Genomic DNA, 20,185 nt, shown 5'->3' with positions numbered 1-20,185 from the left:
ACATTGTTTTGGTAGCACAGTCAAAAGTCAGTTTTCTCCTATGTGAAACAGCTTTGATTGAGAAGAGAGGCAGGAAGCAGATTGCGTTGTTTTCTGGGGGTTGATGTCTTTTTAATGGCTTCCTTCTCTGGCTGTGGCAGAGATTGTGCACAATTCAACCGACTTTCTCAAGTTCTCTTTACTAACTTGCAAATGCAATTAGATTTGAACATCTGCAGTAGCCGTTTCCTTGGCTTCTAACAGATTTCTACTTGAAGTCTTTATTTCTGGGATGCTAGGCTGTGATTGATAATTAAATCACCATAAGTGCAGCATGAGTCATGTGAAACAGGGTCAGAATACATAAAAGTGTATCTGCAGAGAACAATATTTATTCAGAGAGAAGTAACAGAGAAACAGTAGTAAAAAGCATACCACAGCTACCACTCAAATCACTTGCTGCCAGTATACTGATAAGTATTCCTGTTTTCTTGGAGGAATATCTAAGCAGCCAGCCTGCATAAACTATGAAATGTAATGACTCTGACATATGGGAAATCTCTGGCAGGCACAGACTTGGCATGGACAACGCAGCTTCAGCCTGCAAAGGCCCCGGGACCCAGAGTGCATTGAAGACGTGGCCAGCGTGTTGATAGCTATTTCTGAGCCTCTGACTAAATTGCAGATTAGTTCAATTTGCCACGTTCCTAGAACAGCCCTTTGGCAGGATTATTATTCTTCCTTTCTCCCCATATCTGCACTTCACCCCTCCCTACTTTTGCTGCAGTTTTTGTACTTGAGTCTGAATTCATGGCATTGAAGTTGTTGCTCTCTGGATTGACTTCCTTCTGTCATCTAAAAAGGGAAATGGAGGAGCAAACATTTTCCTTTTGTATGTGGAATTTTCCTCTTACAACTTAGCAAATCCTGGTCTGAATTTAAAAGAAACTAATTGCAGGTCATCGTCTATAAGAGCGTATGTTTATAGATTACTTGATAGATTAATGGCAGACACCCAACCACTGAGTTAGCTATTGATACAAGCTAAGAAAGCAGTACAGGTTTTGAGTGTGTGACTTCTTTAAGATTTGGGGGAAGGAAAGATAGCCTAAAAAGGTTCTTAAATCCACATCTGTGTTCCCTAGTGTTATACGCTATTAAGCACTTTGCTTCTTCCATTTAAAACATTCAAGATTTGGCAGTTTAGCATTAGTTTGTTTAGTCTTTCACACACACATCTATATATATACACACACAGTAAAATGGATTTAGAGTGGCAACTTTTTAGTCAGCGTAAATTCAGTCTAACCCTGTTAGACTGTGCTAAGCAGCAGATCTGCTCTAATGAAAGGTCAGTGGTGCACCCATCTCCTCCAAAAGCATTAGGGAGCAGGATTAAAAACCAAACACCCTCCCCCCCCCCCAATAAAAGAAAACATTTGCAGAAAAACAGCGTTCTGCTTAAATGGATTCCAAAAATGCCATGCATGGAGAAAGACAGACTTGTCAAATTAAATTCTTAGCTTAACAGACACTTCAAAAGGCATGACTTGAAGAAGGTAGTTTTCCATTTAGTTTCGAGTAGGACTTCAAGCATCCTTAAAAATTTGGTTGAAAAGCACCATTATGAATACAGTTGTTTCAAAGTATTTCTTCCAGCCCACCAGTGAGAGGTACTTAGTTTTCAGAAATTAGCAGACTTTGAATCTGGGACTACATTAATTTGGAGGTATGGCTTTGGTGTTCTTTTGATGCCATTAAAATAACAGAGACGGAGTAGTAATTCAGTGTAAATTACACACAATTCATCAAGCCTTGGACGTGCATGGTTCTATTCACAGGTCATGTTTTCTGGGGCCTGCAATGACTGAATTTGCAGTTGTCCTCAAGTAATACACTGTAGTAGGGGCAGAGCTCTAGAATGAAATTGTTGCTGCTGACAACCTGGCATCCCTGCACCATCTTTGAAGATTTTATTTCAACCAAGAAATAAAATACTTCTATTTCAGCCCAGATCCTGGTCCAGTCCAGTTGGATACCCATTAAACAGGTCAGTGCAGGTCAGAGGCATTCCAAGAGCACGTTTCTTTCTTGGGTTTTGCTGTAAGTGAATCCAGTGAGAAAAATGCACTAAAAAGCCAGATCCTGGTAAATGGTCTGCCAGCTTGAAAAACATAGAAATGCTCATAGTTAAGTATTAAGGTAACTAACTGGAAATGTTTTTCTGTATGTACTTGGTACAGTGTTCCTGCTGGTTTTCATTTTGAAAGTGTTAATTCACAGAACACTTACGATCAGTCAGTACATGTAATAATCTTGAAACAATTATTCTAGGTTTTGTTCCCCTCATTTTCCAGGTGCAGAAGTCTTTTTGGTATCATATCCAAGAGAGCCATCACTACGAGTATTATGGTTGCATAGCGACCTCAACGTGATGACTGCTTTAAAGCAGTCCTTGGCTGTGTATTTCTTTTCCAACAGGAGCCACACAGTTTCCTATAAAGCTCTTGAAGAAAAACATATGCAGTGTTTTATGACTAAATAAGAGGTTTCTTTATTCAAACATATTATTTCTGGACACTATCACCAGATTACTGCTCCAGGCCATCTTAAAAGTACCCAGTATTCCAGTATTATAATTTCTCTGCAACAGAACTCCAAACCCATCTTGTCTCTCCCCTTGCTTGCATTATCAGCTGAAAGCACAACAGAAATGTTTACGTATGAAGGCAGAAATGACTAAGAATACTACTAGTAATCCAACTGTAATTTCCCAAAGCATTAGTTTTTACACCTAGTCAGCTACAGTGAGTCTTCACTACAGAATAAACTTAAATGTGGACATACACAACATACAAGTTATATATTCCCAGTTTTGTTTATTTTCATGGAATGCTAATTTAGTTACAATATGGCAGTTCAGAACTACTGAAATGTGACATAAATTCTTCTCCAATGCTGCAGAACAGTCTTGATTTATATATATTGTTTTAAAACAATCTTATTTTACATAGTTGAGGTCTCTGGTGGTTTTTAAGCTCTGATGCTTAAGCACACAGCAAGCTACAAACCTTAGGTTTTATATTATACATATATTCTATGTATCCAGACAACTGCTGTAAGTTATCTATAATTTAATATTTATAAAAAGTGCATATACTGGTACATATGCACATCTAGAAACACACTTTTACTACTGCCTCCCTTTTATAAAAAGCTGCGTAACATACAGCGATGTTATTCTCATTCACTGCTATTAAAGTCCCTTACTATCTTTATTACACCATTTAAACTATTCAATTACCTCAAATTGAATGTAGGTATCCTCTATGTATGTTTTCTCCTAAAGAAAAAAAGTCTTCCCTATTCCTTTAAGAAGCTTTAAATCATGCATCAGTTTAGTAAACAGTCACTTTAGCATGGATTTCAGAATCCTAGACAGTGTAAAATTTACTTCTGGAAAACGTCTATCTGTATATTTCATTTCTTCTTTTAGTTAAAAAAAATATATAGGATTGAAACATACTGAATACGTGCATCTCTCAAAGTGGCTATACTCTAGCCTTATAGATAAATTAAAAAAAGTACACCCCTGCTAATAGGATGCAAACATGGCCTCAAATAGGCCATTACCTGTATTTAATATAGCTCATTACATTAAAAAGTTCAAGTCAGCTGTTCTCTCGAGATGGTGTCAAAAGACTGAAGAGCATAAGATATTTATACTCAATATACAAAGGCGGGTGCACACACCTAGTGCCAGATGATTATTCAATACTTTCAAGGCTTCTAGGCTTTGCCTCTGGTGATACAAGTCCTGAAATGATCTGAAAAGTTTGAAGTTGAAAACTGTTCCTTAATACATCATAAAGCAAGTTGTGTTTAAAAGAAAAATATACACTGAACAACCTGAAGTACTCACTGAAACAACTGTACAAAACTATTATAGATACAGAAAGAAATAATGGTGGACTTAAATTCAAACAGAAGGAACACTTGTTAACGTATGTATAAACTTGCTTTGATTTATTCTTCTACCAAGAAAGAATTTGTAGCTGTTCAGAACAAGTAAAATTCAAACCACCTCACGATGTTTACATTTACAGTTTTTATACAGTGCAAATGTTTAAGACAGAGTAACTCCCCAGTGAAACAGGTGACACTACTCAGTGCCACTCTTTTGAAGATTCTTCTTTCAGTAAGTCTATTTACACATTAAGCTAAAGGTTCACTATATATGCTTTGAAGTTTGCTGAATATCAGCAGGAGAATGTGAACTAGCAGCAGTTGAATTATGAATATATGATCGTTACTTTAATGAATGCATAAAGTTTTCAAGACTGTATTCAGTGTCATACTGTTCTTGATCCCATAGTTCTCCAAGGTTTTCAAGGACTGATTTCATTGATGCTTTCCCAGAAGAGGTAGAGGTATCTGCTTTTTCAGTTTTTTCATCCTTCACAAAAAAAAAAAAAAGTCAATTAAAATACCAAATAATATTTTCAGGAATATGCAAAATTCTTCAAAATCTTACAGTTCTTTCGGGGAAACAGCACATCCTCCTGTTTTTCGGAGAGCTATCTAATATCCATCATTCCAACCTCTAGTGTTCGTGTGATCAAATTTTACATTTCAAAGCAAAGCTTTTCCCTAAGCTTACTCTATTTTCGGTAGGTATTTGTAAAACAGCTTTTTACCTTGTCAAGAGTGAACAGATCAAGAAGCTGTTCTGTTCCCATGCTCTGCAAGCTTGTGTTTTCTTGGCTGATCACCGTATTTGCAATATTCATTTTGAACTTCTGAAGACCCATGATCTTTTCCTCCAGAGTTCCCCTGGTTATCAGGCGATATACATTAACAACACGTTTCTGAAAGGAAAAAAAAAAAGCACACAAAAGAAATTAAAATGATAAAAATATCTTAGGTATTTAGGTATTCAAGACAGCATAACTTTTTAGTATTCATCATGGAGAGTCTGGAAGCAGTTTGGCTTGGAGTTACCCGTCAGTAATTTTACTCAGTAAGTCTGACTGGTGTCAGATTAAAAGAATGAGACTATGCCAGCATACAGTAGAGGCACCTGCAATTGCATCTGTACTCAGGAAGTTAAGAATTCATTGTTTTTTACAGCTGTAGAGGGAGACCAACAGCAGTCACTCTTTCCCTGTCCAGGCATCAGAGAAGGACAACCCTGTGCGGGCTTTCCTTCAAGTTTCTTGTCTCAGTTGAGTACCTTCCTCCCCTGAAGGGTGATTCTTCCCTGGCCCCTCCTCAGCAACTCAGATAGTACAGAATTAGAAGGCATACCAAGTTCAGGATAGGATAAGAAAGTATACACTTCATCCGGCATACTTGCAAGGAAGCAGTACGAATGGAAGCTTTTCAGACATCAGTTTTCATATGCTACAACCTTATCCCAATTCAAAAAACCCAGGAGTTCAGCAAGAGAAGAAACTTATGGGAAATTAAAGAGTTGTTCACCTGCCCAATGCGATGTGCCCGATCCATGGCTTGCAGGTCTCTCATTGGGTTCCAGTCATGTTCCACAAATACTACTGTATCGGCCCCCGTTAAATTAAGTCCCAGTCCACCAACATGAGTTGTGAGCAAAAGAACATCTATAGACGGGTCATTATTAAACCTGCACACATAAAAAAAGTTAAGTATGGTAAATTTTATATAAATGATGAACTCATGAACCTCAACTGCTCTGAGGCAGACCAAAGAACAATTTCATACCATATAAATAATATAGCTCACTACAGTTCCTCGTATTGCTTGTGAAGGGATATGCTTACCGGGAAACAATGGAATGCCTCTGACCAGCAGGAATGCTGCCATCTAGTCGTAAATAAGTAACTGAAGGTAACTGAGGTCGAAGAAGGTCGTGCTCCACTATATCCAGCATGCTTTTAAGTTGACAGAAGATAAGTACTCTGTGCTGGGCCACAACGGCTTCTGTACCGCTTTCTGAAGATCCACTATTCCCCAAACCACAGTCTAGCAGCAGCTTAAAGTAAAAGAGCATTAAAGCATATCATCAGAGTGACAGTAGATCTCACGTAAACATTGACACTGATGAACTGTTAAAAGTAGAAATAAGAGAAACAAACTTTAGAGGAAGTCTGGGGCAGTCATTTAAATGATAATGCAAAGTTTGGCTTTACTGTCAAAGTGAAAAATTAAGAGTCAACAGAATAGTCACTTTCTTCATTTTGTTTTACTTAAAATAGAATTTAAGTATGTATTGCAATCTAACATTTTCGAGCTAACAGTCTCCCATATAATAAATGTTTTTCTGTAATAAGGGGGGTAGGAGTAAGAAACAGAATAAAAGTAAGGTTTTCGGCAAAGCAGCAAAAATTCTGTAAACATCATGAAGCAAGCTTGTGCTTCCCCCTCCCCCTCGAATTGAACAGGAAAAATAGGACATATGTCTAAAAAACCCTTGTACTCTATTTCATCTGATACTTAACTGAAGCTTTAAGATAATTTTCATATTGATGAAGTCTTAAGCTTTTTAAATTTAACATCAGTAAAGACACATTTAGGAAATTAAGGCACAATATGCATATCTACTTACTTGTTTTAAAGCAGACAGCTTAGGTGCATGTTGGATGTCTCGAAGGGATGAACTATGAGTTGCGAGTTGCTCTGTAATTCTTTTATATTCTGGGTGTTGGGTTGTTAACACTAATGCTGGGTGGTTGCATAGCTTCCTTAAGTACTGCAGTGCCTTGAATTGTTTAGGAAATGAAGTTCAAAGAAATAGTAATAATGTAGTTATAGAAAAATGATGAACAAAATTGATTATAAAGTATATAGGGGCCACTCAGCTACATTCCACAATTTGGACTTCAGGATATATTTTCATTACGGTAACATTACACATTTATGTTAACTAGACCAGTATTTCGAACTGTATCAAATAACTATTAAGTGTGTAATGATCTTGGTTCCTGTTGCAGGAAAAGTATGCATACTACCATTTCCCACACCTTCATGTTGAGTGTGGGATACAGTAGCTGGGTTTGGGAGCTGTGCAGAGGCTTTGAGAATGATTGTTTCCAAGTAGCCAAGACTTAACCTGCAATTCTGTCAGATCATGAACCTTCATAAATTCAGATCTAACTTTAAGTTAACTTATTTTGTTCATGGTTTAGTATCTTAATTTTGTACTGTAACAACTAGTAAAACCAAAATTAGTTCCCTCTCTTTGAGGTTTTGCATTTCTGGTAATCAGTTATTAATCAAAAGTAGTATCCAAGATCCATAAACAGCTGAACACCAGTTAAAACACAGCATATTAAGAAGTAAGACAGTTTTATATTACTTAAACCCCAAGAACATAATTAAATCAAAATAGCTGTACATCACTTTCAGGCAGTATGATCCAAACCCTAAGTATTTTACTTGGATCATATGGCCATAAATGTACAAGTTAGCTACAAGTACGTAGTAAAAATTAAAAAGACATCTGTACCTGAAACACATGACCTGTAGCTTTAAGCTTTGGTTTTTCAGTTTCTTCATTTAGTGAAATTGAAGAAACTGTTTCATCAATATCGCATTTGGCACGAGACTTGGCAAAATCTTCATAAAGCTGAACCTGTACAGCAGACAAGAGAATGAGTATGTTTTCCCAGACAGAAATAAGACAAACAGCCATTTTTTTATTTTAGTTCCAAGTTTAAAGTTCTGAATTACCATAAATCAAGAAAACCATACACAAAGCACATGATCAATAGTGCAATCTCTTGCAATTTTCTTTCAGCTTGGAAAGATATCATTACAGAACAATGCCAGAAATTAAGCTAAAGAAATCCTCTATTGTAACTGGACTGATACTAGTTTTAAAACACATACTACAAAAAAACCTTTTAGTCCCATGGTCCCAAAGAATGTCAGAGGTGACATGAGACTGACCCAGGAATACAGAAGTGGTTCCTTTGTGGTCTTTACTGTGCTGAAAACACTAAGCTTCCAGCAACGTTTTAAGCATACCTGCAGAGGACTGAGAATACAGTAATAATCTTGAATAATTTTGGGTGGAAGATCCTGCAGTACATCCTCCTTCATCCTCCTTAGGAGGAATGGCAGAACCTGGCGGTGCAGTGCTTCCATTGCAAGAACCCCTGGAGGAGACAACGGGAGCCACATTTTAGGGAAAAAAAAATTGAAATGTCCGCCTCTCACCTCCTGTTCTTACACTGGAACTGATCACACTTTCTCTTTTCATGTGAAACTCTCATTTAAAGGAAGAAAACAAGAAAACAAAAATTTAACATTTGATCCTTACCAGCCTCTTGTTCTCGACTGGAGCTTCGGGCATCTCTACTTGCCAGTATTGGTTTGCCATAACGAGCTGCAAATTGGCGTTCAGTACCCAAAAATCCCGGCATGAGGAAGTCAAACAATGACCACAACTCTAAGACGTTGTTCTGGCATAGGCGAAACATTTTTTAAATTATTTTCAGAAGTAACGAGTTGTTACAAGTTATCACAAACATTTCCATGCCTATTTAACACTGCCCATAAAACTACAAATGGAACATTTCTATGTACTTTTGAGCTCTTGGAAATTGGTGGCTTTTTCATCAAACTAAGTTACAGAAGACCTGCACCTATACTTTGGCACATAAGACTTTTTACTGTGTCTGATGTATTAAGCCACACTCAACAACAAACCCCAGGAGATACCAGTGGCCTCAGACAGATACTCCATGAACAAGGCATTAGGAGAAAGCCCAAAGTCTGGGGTTCCCTCCCTGCCTGCTGCTTATAGAACAAGTGGTAGAGAAAGTCTTGTTGCCAGCTTTTGAGCTCCTATTAGTACCATGGATCTTGCACCTATTCCCTGATACATGGGTATACTAGGAAAGGAAAAAGATGCAGTTTCAAGTATTTAGCAGTGAAAGGCTTTTCTTTTTTTTTAATAAAATGTATATACTTCAAACAAGACGACTAATAAAAAGCACAATCAGACTGCAAAATATATCTGTTTCACTTGTTTTCACCCCACTCACCCAACTCCTTAGGAAAAGAGAAGCAGTTACCTGGATTGGTGTCCCAGAAAGAATAATCCTGTAATTGGCAGTCAGCTGTTTTACTGCTTTTGACAGTTTAGTTTTTCCATTTTTAATTACATGGCCTTCATCAAGAATGCAGTAATTAAACTTAATATTTCTGGAAAAGAAGAATACAGGCTTAAGTACCATTTAAAATTCTAAGCTATTAAAAACCTCAGAAAACAAACCAACTCTTACCTGAAGAAATCAATGTCATTTCTTACAACATCATATGAAGCCACTATGAGATTGTGTCTTTTCACCTGGTGCTGTAATCTTAAGAAAAAATAAAATAGAGGAGATAACTAAAACATCGCTTACACGTTATTATTTCAGATTTTAAAGCTTCACCATGCTACAAACTATGCTTCAGTAGCAGCAGTAAATTGCAAAATTGTGTTGTATTTTACTCTACCCAAGTCATAAATGCAAAATACACTACCTTGCTCTCTCAGTAGGAGGTCCTGTATAATGCAAAGGATTAAGATATTCTTTTGAGCAAAATTTGCCCACTTCATCCACCCAGTGTCCTGTGAGTGTAGGAGGGCACACCACCAAAGAGGGAAGAGGGACACTGTCCACCAGCTTTGTTCTTGCATATTCCTGAGCCCTTTAGGAATGTAAAAACAAGTCTGATAAAAACCTGTTTTTCATAGAGTATCTTTTAAGATAGAAGCTACTTGTTTACACTTACCTGAGGCAATGATCACCTGCAAGAATGCAAATGGACTGTAAAGTTTTCCCTAAGCCCATGTCATCACAAAGAATTCCATGAAGTTTGTATTTATTGAGAAATGCCAGCCAGTTCACTCCATCCTGAAAATGGAAAACAGAAAGAGCTTTTGCCTAGTTCATCTTCAGTTCAAACAGCTGTATGTTCTATCATACACCAGTGCCAAACTAGAAGCTTGCTTCCCACCATAAATGCATCCATTACAGCCCCCTCACTCAAAGTAGAGGGGAATAAAGGGAGAAACAGAAGTGGCTGAACAGCACAAGGGGACCTGGCTTTGCAGTGGAGAGCAGCTACAATCAGTCTAAGCAAGGCACAGCCCATTGGCCATGCCCTGAGAAAGATGAGAGAGGGGAAAAAACTATATCATGAAAAGAAAAGCTGTATAAATGGTACACATTACTTGATTTGCTCTTCCTTACCCAAGAACACTAGATACATACTGCACAGCTAAAAACAAAACAATCCCCCCCAAAACCCACAAGCAAAATACCCCAGCACCCAAACAACTCCTACCCTTCCATAAAATCATATTGGACTGGAAAATATTGCTTTTTTAAAATAAAAGTATAAGTTATTACCTGCTGATATTTTCTGAGCTCTGCTTTGATTGGTACTGGAATTTTATAGTTTTCCAGTTTTTTTCCATCCAATAATTGTTCCAGAAAGTGACGTTCTTTAGCTTTCATTCGGATTAATTCTTCAGACATGTTTGGTGGATCTGGTATACCAGCCTAGGAAAGTATTTTTAAAGCAGTAATGTAGAGGCTACAGTACTTAATTCACAGAGAGTAAGAAAAAGTCATACTGGCTTAGACATTTTAAATGAACAGATGGCAAAGATCTGCAGTCTTCTCAGTTGTGTAAATCCAAACCCAGTGCCCCAAAGGACATACTGAAAAGCTTGATGGAATCACACAGAAGATGGGAAATCTTGGTTATGCCTGTAAGATTTTACAAAGATTGAGCTATTCTACCTCTAATCAGGGAGTTTATCTGGCTGGCTAGAGAATTCTTTGACACTCATTTCTCTTAGCCAAATCTACTATTCCAAGTGAGATGGATTTTTCTCCCACAGATATTAGCAGAATTAGATCTAAAGTGATACTGGGAGCCATAGAATGAATTCAGGCAGTTGGAAACTCCTGGGAAAAAGAAAAACCTAAACTCCTCCAGATTTGCAGCAGCAGACACTGGCTTCCTATATACTTTCCCTACCAGGCCATACACCCATCTGTTGTGGATGGGTATATGGACAGCAAATATGCCCAGACATTCTTGCTTGCTAATAACACACTGTAGCAAAAGAGATGGTAATATTCTCCCATCATCACATCTGTCATCTCAGTTTTCTGGGCCACCTCCATCTTTAGTTAGTTTTACTTCAAAACCCAAGTTACTGATCACCTGGGGAGCACTCCTGGCTGAGAAGAAAAACTTACCGTTCCACCGTGTACATGATTAATAAGGAAGGTGGAAAACTAACCCAGATTTCAGATGTTAGAAGGGCTCCAACAAGGTATTTAAGATGCACATACACATGGGCAACAACTGCTCTTCCCATCCTCTCTTTGAAAATAACATGTCTGAAGTGTGAATACCATGCCAGTTAATTTTGTTCAAGGATACTGTCAACTTGCAGTATGATGCTTATCAATAAAACAGGACAAATTAAGCTGAACCATTTATCTTGCAATCCTTCTCTCAGTCATATTTTCACCTTTATGGTTGAATGAATAATGAAATTGAGAATAAAGGTACAGGAAACTGAGCAAACTAAGTTCTCCCAACTCATTTAACTGCTATTGTTTCCAATTCCTCACAGTTAGAAACCAACACAAAGATACAGATTAGGAACTCAAAGCTTATTCAGACCTCTATCACTTTTACTTATCCAGGAGCTGAATTCAGGTCATGCATTTTAGGCAGTATATAAAATGCCAGCAATAAACGCAGAAGACTAGACTCTTTGTTTTGTTACAGAACTAAAAGTCATGCTTCAAGGACACGAAATTGAGTGAGTCTCTTCTTTTCTTTTTATACCACCACTATAACTACAGAAAGCTGTAAGAGTTTGTCTTACAAAATATCTGCAAGGCTACCCTAAAAAGTCTTCCCATTTAAGAAAGTAGAACTGTATCCCTAAAGTACCACTCTGTGGTTTTGTTTTTTTGTTTTTGTTTTTTTTACACAAAGCATTCATGAAATTTTAACTATGAAAACTTAGTAATAAAGTTATTTCAACCTCACAAAAGGATGCTTTCAGAAAGTATTGTCTCATAACACATTTCCCCAGTCCCTATCAGTCCACCCCCTGCTCTTTCCACTGAGGTGACTCCAACCCCTCTACAGTTACCAAATTATATTCCTTGTTTGGCTTAGTATTTAAAATTGCTGTCATTCAAAAGACTGTTCCACAACAGTACTGGTATTTTCACTCATTATTAGCTTATTTCACTCACAGACTGCACATTAAATAAATTTCAATATCTAATACTGAACTTCCTTAACTGGAAAGTGAAGACTTAAGGGAGTTCTTGATTGACTATGGAAAAGAAACATGAACTGATTATGCACACATATGCAACTAATAAAACAAGTATTCTACATTTCTAAGAGATGCTCACTAAATTCTATTAAAATAGCTTAAGAAAAACCCATATAACCTAAGTTATATGTATCCCATAAGTCTCTATCCAAACGCACATGAAGAGCACTGGTATGAACAGCAGCATACCAGAAATTAATATCTACTTTGCTCACTTTTAACTTTTTTGACATTTCAGTGTAAACATACAGAAATTAAGTGCTCCATTTAATGCAGATTGCTAGTTATCAGATTCTAAGGTTATTATACTAAATTTAAATTTGCGATAAGATACTGAATCCATTAAACCAACAATATTTTTTTTTTCCTCATTAGAAACATGCAAACAAATTCTGAACTGTCTTCTATTACCATCTGGTGGTGAAAATAAGTTACTTGGAAACCTTCTAGTCCCCAGAGTGGGACTTGACCACATACACAACACCAGGCATACATAGTGAGCACACATGTAACTCGTGAGACTTTTGAGATAAAGCTAGCAAAAGCAGCATTACATAGAAGATGAGTATACATTTTAACTTCATGTACACAGTTTCTTATAAAGAGAAATTTTACTTCAACATTTATTTAGAAAATTACTAACAAAGGGTCCAATTTTACTTATTTTACATTATAAAGGACATCTTTAAATATCTGATACAGACTCAGCATCTATAAAAAGCTACTTGCTCAGCAGTAGCCAGAGTAAGCCAGAAGCCTGGACTTTTTGGCTGGTGAAACAGTGAACAGAGGACAGTTCACATACTCAATCTACTTACAACTTCAGCTTACCTCAAGAGGCATTAGTCTAATTAGTGTTGCAAAGCACTGAGTAGCCATAAAACGCACACTATTTGTCTGATCACTCATTCTACCCAGAACTGGAACCACTAGAAGAACAATGTATGGAACAATACCAACATCCAGCTGCTCCATTACACCTGGATCAGTTATTAAGGAAATAAGTTTTCACCAGGATTGTCTGACATGAATATATACCTGGCAGATTTCCCACTCAACAGGTAAAAGTCATTAATACATTACATGAACAAGACTGCTACTGACAAAGCAATGGGGTGGAGAGGAGAGAGAGAGAGGTCTCATCCACCCAGACTTGGCCCAGTGAATTTCATGGTTTGAGGAACTGAATTATCTCCACCAAAATTTCATTAAAATTAAGGCAATAGAAATGAAAGCTTCTTCTATTTCTTGCTTACAGGAGGAACATAGTTTATGATTTTATTTAATTCCTCCTCCCATTTTTTCAGGCAGTTTTTGTTTCCCCAAATTAAGCAACTGCGAAGAAGTTTCCACATTTTTGAATGCTCACACAAGGATACATGCAAGTGCTTCAATTGCACCTTCTTGTTTGGTGTTGTCATCTATTGCTCCCAACCACGGCAGAACTTTCTCTAGAAAGATATTCATTGTTTCCATGGTAGCTATTTTGCTCATAACACCTACACAACGAGCAGCCATGTGTCTCACTGCAGTGCTGGGATGTTGAAGGCACATATAAAGATGAGTCAAGTGCTGTATTAACTGAACAGAAGAAAAGGGTGGAGAAAAGATTAATATGAATTATAAAGAAATTACTGAGTAATTTTCAATTAAACAGTCTTACAGTCTCTGCTGCCTCCCGAAGAATGCGTGAAATGGCTCCTTCACAAGGTTTAATTGTTTAGCACTGAAAAATTCTTCTAGAAGCTGACAACTGAACTTTGAACAAATATTACTCCCCAGTACAGTTAAAATTCTGAGTAACAGAATATTTAGTTTTAGACAAAATGAAAATTAAGGAAGTCCTTGGTAATTAAGCAATTGTTTCACACTGGAAAAATACAGTACTAAGTACTCAGAGCTTCATAAAAAAAAAAGTCATTGCTTAAATACAGATACATAGATTTAAAAATTTCCAGCTTGCAAATTCATCCTGACCTCCTCCCATTTATGTTTAGGGAGATGAGCTCTGTGTTGGGAGTCTTATGAACTCTGTGTGACAAGAAAGACACCTAGAAAGAAATTCCCATCTTCCCAAGGAAGGATGTGTATATGTACATGTCTTTTTCATCAGCACAAACACATTTTTATGTCAGATATCTTAAAGAGATGGTCAGTTTTTTCCTAGCATTGAAGTCCTTAAATATTAGCTTTGATGAGCCAATTTCACCCTCTTTTACTTCCTATGGAAGTTTTTTTCTTTTTAAATATGTATACAGTATTAGCAGCCCCCAAAACAACCTACACATTAACTACAGACCATATATAAGTATAAAGTACGTAGATGTACTAGAAAACCCTTTCCATTTCATATGCTAAATTCACTCAAAATCACTTCAGTATTTAAATAAATAACAAACAATTCCATATGTTCCACATGAATCTCCTCCATTAGCTCAGAACGCTACATCCATTCCTTACACCCATCCTTTCCCATCGTATTCTTTCCAGAGTTCTGGTCTACTTATTCCTTCCATGAGAGTCTTTCCATGTATTTTTATTACCCTGCTGCCCTTCTTTTATGCCTCTTCCACTGCTACTATATTTATTCTGAAATGTAGTACTGCAGATAAGCTAATACTGAAAACTGTGTTCAGATGCAGGCATAATGATGTCCCTCTTGCTCTGTTCCTTTCTAATTTTCTTTTTTTTTTTTAACCAGTATTTTACTGATACTTTCACAAAACTCTCCTAACTCCACAATCTCTCAAGTAGAAATAGGCAGTTCAAAGCTCACTACTGCATGCAAGATGATAAGTCTTTTACATTGAGTGGTGTGTAAAAATAAATAATTTAAAACCCCCCAAGATCCAGTCTCCTTGGGGGTAAACTGAAGTTTCCCATAACTTTTTCATTGCCTGCACAGGGAGCCTTTCTGACAACCTTCAGCCTGTTCCACAGTAGTCAGGCAGTAAATTGTGTAGTTTTATTACTACCATTTCCCCCCACTACTCTGGCCGCATAAACTACATGTCAGTCAATTAAGTCAAACCTGTTTCAGTCAGCCACATAATGCAGCTTAACAGCATTTTTATCTGTACTTCACTAACAAAGAGAAGGCACCATATTATCACTCTGTTCCCTCAGATTCAGGAAATCTGGAATTAGGATAAAGCAGAGTCAAGATGCTGGTTTCAATGTAACAAAATAGCATAAGTATTATCCTAATTCAGACTTCAGACACAATCTTGTTTGGCCATCTGACCATCTGAAGAAGGTAGGCCAAGGCTAAGTTGTTGGTAGGTGCTTGATTTATTTATGTGTGGGCTTATTCTACAACCCTACACAAATAAATACAGAATTTAACATCCTACAGAACACAGGGAAAAAACAGCTTTAGAACGTAACAGTTGAACTGCTGAGGACAGAAGGCTGTGTCTTCAGTTCATCAAGACTAGGATACAGGCAGGCTAGCAAATGAGTAAGAACACTATTTAAGCAAAATTAAGAAAACATCTAAAAAGAAGCCTGACAAAACAAAGATTTAAAACAGTGGCAATGAACAGACTGAACTGTTTCCTACAAAAAAGCTGCTTTGGAATATAATTACCAGAGGATGTAGTTGAGTATCCATTGCAGCTGCTGTTGTTTCAAAAACCTGCAAAGAATTTACTAGCTCCTGGGCAGGGGCATCTCCTTTTTCCAGTAAGGACTTTCGGTCTGTCAAAAACAGAAAAGGTGTTCAGTTCAAGACTGACATACTGCCCCCCAGCCTACCAGACCTCCCCCACCTTAAATCAGAAGTGTAATTACCAAAATTATTTATGTGAATGTTGTTCCTTAATGAACCAACCATAGCATCCCAGAGATGTGGCAATCCCGTTGCCATTTCAGCACCAAAATGTTTAGCTATAGTAGATAAGGCAAATTCAGCTCCTCTTCTCTGTACAACATAAGGTTTCTGAGCCTACAATTAAACAATTTAAAAAACAGGAAGAACAGATTTAGGAATAGCAATTACTTTCAAACAGGCTCCCATTGTTACATAAGCATTCTATTCTGACTATGTTTATAGGTATTTACAACACATTTGCTGATCCACTTTTTAATTTGCAAGTTATTTACTTTGTTCTTTATACAGGTAAAACCAAACAGACAGACAAAAAAAGGGGTTTTGTAGCAGATTATTTAAATCCTGTAAATTTTGGGATTAGGCTTTTGCTGACACAGGCCCATTTCAGCAGGAGGTTTTCCAACTGGTTCCAGTTTCAGAACCTCAGATATTGCCAATATAGGGACACCACAAACAGTAACACACTAGCAAGACTTACCAAAAGCAGTATTTGTTTTGTTAAGCCCTCTCTCCCACACTCTTCAGAAAATGGAATGGTTAAAAATCACTTCAATTAGGAAGAAACCTCACAACACTGCTAAGGAATCACAGTCCTGACTAGCATCTTATACTGACATTTTATATGATGAAACAGTAACAAAAAATCTAGCATATCAAGTGTGGAAGTCACACATACGTATATCGTAAAACCAGTCATACTTCAAATACTGTTCTTAATGCTTCAGAGCACCTATTGTGCATCAAGATGATCAGCACTAACATGGGTAAGGACACAGCAGTTTGGGGAAATCCATTTGCATGGATTTGTACTGAGATATTAATAAACTGTACGAAACATGAAATATTTCAGGAGTTACTAACATTCTTAATGACACACTGAAGATTTAAAATCTCATTATCAACAAACATATGCTGCTTGCATCAAAACTTTATGTGAACTCTTTTCTCTCATGAATAAATCTTGGACATCCCTATTATAATGCTGTCAACTCCAGTGAATTCAAAAGTAATGTGAGGGAGGGTGTGTGTAGATATGCAAGTTGCGAATGCAAGCTGTTGAACTTTACCTCATCAAGTTCTGTAGGAATGCTTCCACTACTGCCAGGAGGGAGATCTACAACTGGGGCTTTTGGAGCTTTTGGAGTAGGACCTCGCCGACTTGTGATGGCAAAAGCAGCTTTCTGGTGTCTGTACAGTGTAATTATTCCCTTGTGCTTAGTAACTGTATGATGCATCCCATCTTTATCAGAGTTGGGCCCTGAAGGAAGAGAAAGAAGAGCTGACAATTTAAGATGCAGTTTAAAACATAAGCAGAAGTGATAGCTAGCTACAAGCCATCTGCAGATCTCAATATCCTTAGAAAACTAAACCATGTCATCGTTCTCAAGGATGGAAAATTCAGGTACAGAGTTAGCCTGTTCAGAGCACATTTACAGCCTTGGCATCAAAACTGAAGTGTGTAAATTGCTACACAAATTACTTAGCAGGAAACACAGGTAACAAAACTGCAGTCAAATACAAAAAGCGCACAAGATTTTTTTTTGTGCAAGACAACACGTTACGTTCTAAAGTTTAAAAAAAAAATCTTATCTTCTGTGTCCTTTACAAACAGTTTATGACTTCTACCATGATACAAGCGCACATGCCATCAATGTCTTTGGATGTATTGATGTTTCCATTTATGCTGATAAGCTTAATTTTCAATTGGACATGGATATTACCCTACTCTGACTTTACAAAAGAAGTACTATGTATAATGGTCAAACCTTAAAGCAGGTTAGAATCTTTGACAGTATTAAGGTCTTAGTATTGTTCATTCAATCTGTATGTTTTCAGGAACAGGGTACACAGAATTATTTGTTAATTTCAAAGACTGTACTCCTCTTTTGATATCTTGGTATTAGCCCACGGAATGTAACATAAGTCAGGGTTTTTTTTTCTAACAGGCTACTCTAATTTCTTAACTTACTCAATTTCAATGAAAAGCTTCATAACGTATGTAAATGAAATGTAATCGTAAGTGGATAATAACAGCAAGTAACTGAAAACTGGGACGAAGCTGGTTTTTAACATAAATTTTCTGAAAACCATCCACATCATTAGTTGCACACAGTGTGTAGTTTACGATACCTAAATGAAATAATTACTAAAACATGAAGACTCAGTTGCTGGCATTTCAAAAACACCAAAACCAAGACGCACTCAAATACCCATTTTAACAGTTCAGAGAAAAGCACAAGCATTTTTAGGAATACTGGCAGTCTAAGGTATCATACCTTTTGAGTTTTCATAGCTGCTGCCCTGAGGCTGTGCAGGACATGCTGCTAGAGGGGTTAGATGTGGATCCACACAGAGGGAGTTGCAGAGATTTTTTATAATCTTTGAGTTGGGACAAGGAGATCTTGTTGTACACTGCTGAAGTAACTTTGCTATACACGAAGCCACATAGTTTTGTACAAGTGTATTCTCCTCTTTTTTGATAGCTTCCATTAAGGGCTTTATAACAGGATTTAGTTTTTCTGGAAGTTGCTGCAAGTTCACAACTGCACATGCAGCCAATGTATGGACTCGCAGATGCATCACTTGCCATTCTTGATTTGTTTCTGTAACAGTCATTTGGACTTGTTGCCGTTTACTATCCAACTGCTGTAGAATTTTAGGATTCAAAGTAAAGGATGATGTCGCTTCACTGAAAACAGAAGTAACCTAATAAAAAGGAAGAAAAAACTTACAAATCCATTTCACTTATTGTAAACAGGGATATCCTCTGAAAACCATGGTTTTTTTTGGCAGAATACAAGTCACTTTACCAGGTATTATCATTTCTATTTTTCCAACAAATATCAGGAAATGCTGCAAAAAGTAGTTTCTGGAATTTTCAACTGCAGCTCAAGGGGAAAAAAATCAGGCATATTATGAACATTTTGAGTGTAGATTCTGAAAGCTAAAAGAGATGTTCTCCTCCAAATTTAGATTGTCCTATTTCTGCCATATATACCCAGATATTCTGGCAACACGTAAGCACATGACAGATAAGCAAAGTAGAATATGCTATGGATTCATAAGGCCAGAAAGGATGTGCAAGGGCCCCTGTGTGAAAAAGTTGTTTCTATGCTCTTTTTGAAGAAAGAGAAACTTGGATAAAAATGTAAGGAAAAACACAGCAAAACCCAGTAGTTGCAGGACTTGCCATACCCTCTGACTACTGGGTAACTACTGTTACTCAAATCTTTCACAGGAAAGAAGTTAAAAGCAACATGGAATCATGGAAATGCTAAACTTATTCTACTGATAGGATGGTTAGGCCTCTAAGTACAGGAAAGATGATGGCAGCTGTTGAGAGGGTTGGTCTGAGGGGTTTGGTTTTTGTTGTTTTTTGCCTTCTACTTTTAAATGTTCAGGTCATATCTTTCAATGACAGGACTTGTACTGCTTCACTCTATAGGTATCTCAAGTTCTATTCCACGTGACCCTGATGACTGGAATAACCAAAAGGTGCAAAAAATATGAATAGCGAGGAAGAGCACAGAGTTTTTCCATCTAATGCATGAAGACCCATACTACAATGCAGAGCAGGTTTGCTGTTCATATTGCGAGAAAACTTGAAGAGCTGAAAGAGCGCAGAAGATAACTATTTGCTATTTCCTATGGCTATGGAATAAGTCTTCTAATCCACAATGGATATCTCTTGAAAAATACACATGCATTGGTCAAGCAGCCCTATCACTAAACTCCAGAGTAAACAATTGAGGTACATGAAGATTCCTGTACTTCACAGACTATGAGCTCACATTATTCTGTCTGGCCTTACCTTGGAAATTTATTCATTGTAGATGGTAGTCACAATCAGACTGGCTGCCAAAATCCCCTCAGCCCATATACACAATTGTCTATAACTTTAGAGGTATGTTGAGATTTCCAAGTTAAGCTACTGCATGTTATACATAAATACTACCATCTGAGAATTTCAAGATCTATCATGCTATAGTCATGTCATCATGGCCATAAGTGTACAAACTTACACC

At 37.2% G+C, this 20,185-nt stretch overlaps 1 protein-coding gene and 1 long non-coding RNA gene across 3 annotated transcripts in view; one reads left to right on the top strand and one right to left on the bottom strand.

Annotated features, from left to right (window-relative positions):
* Positions 1–2,838: 2,838 nt before the first annotated feature.
* The window catches only part of BTAF1 (B-TFIID TATA-box binding protein associated factor 1), a 44,344-nt gene continuing 26,997 nt past the window's right edge, over positions 2,839–20,185 (bottom strand). For both annotated transcript variants that reach the window (XM_062619399.1, XM_062619398.1), the window contains exons 20-38: positions 18,437–18,866; positions 17,228–17,418; positions 16,121–16,274; positions 15,918–16,027; positions 13,708–13,909; positions 13,160–13,308; positions 10,362–10,514; positions 9,742–9,863; positions 9,490–9,657; positions 9,246–9,323; positions 9,036–9,165; positions 8,279–8,420; positions 7,984–8,114; positions 7,463–7,588; positions 6,563–6,715; positions 5,778–5,989; positions 5,461–5,620; positions 4,677–4,847; positions 2,839–4,435 (exon numbers count right to left, since the gene is read on the bottom strand). In XM_062619399.1, the coding sequence (XP_062475383.1) occupies positions 4,289–4,435; positions 4,677–4,847; positions 5,461–5,620; positions 5,778–5,989; positions 6,563–6,715; positions 7,463–7,588; positions 7,984–8,114; positions 8,279–8,420; positions 9,036–9,165; positions 9,246–9,323; positions 9,490–9,657; positions 9,742–9,863; positions 10,362–10,514; positions 13,160–13,308; positions 13,708–13,909; positions 15,918–16,027; positions 16,121–16,274; positions 17,228–17,418; positions 18,437–18,866 (3,129 nt within the window). In that variant the 3' untranslated portion in view covers positions 2,839–4,288. The remainder of the gene's footprint in view (positions 4,436–4,676; positions 4,848–5,460; positions 5,621–5,777; positions 5,990–6,562; positions 6,716–7,462; positions 7,589–7,983; positions 8,115–8,278; positions 8,421–9,035; positions 9,166–9,245; positions 9,324–9,489; positions 9,658–9,741; positions 9,864–10,361; positions 10,515–13,159; positions 13,309–13,707; positions 13,910–15,917; positions 16,028–16,120; positions 16,275–17,227; positions 17,419–18,436; positions 18,867–20,185) is intronic.
* On the top strand, positions 6,755–9,358 carry LOC134164043 (uncharacterized). The gene is made up of 2 exons (XR_009964977.1): positions 6,755–7,076; positions 7,754–9,358. It is a non-coding gene; the product is annotated as an uncharacterized LOC134164043 (long non-coding RNA).

The sequence above is a fragment of the Pezoporus occidentalis genome, unplaced genomic scaffold, assembly GCF_034315485.1.
Source record: "Pezoporus occidentalis ecotype Australia unplaced genomic scaffold, CSIRO_AGI_Poc_V1 ctg210, whole genome shotgun sequence".
In the NCBI taxonomy this organism is placed as follows: Eukaryota; Metazoa; Chordata; class Aves; order Psittaciformes; family Psittacidae; genus Pezoporus; species Pezoporus occidentalis.
Note: the sequence above shows the minus strand (reverse complement) of the source record. Positions and strands in the feature narration are given on the sequence as shown.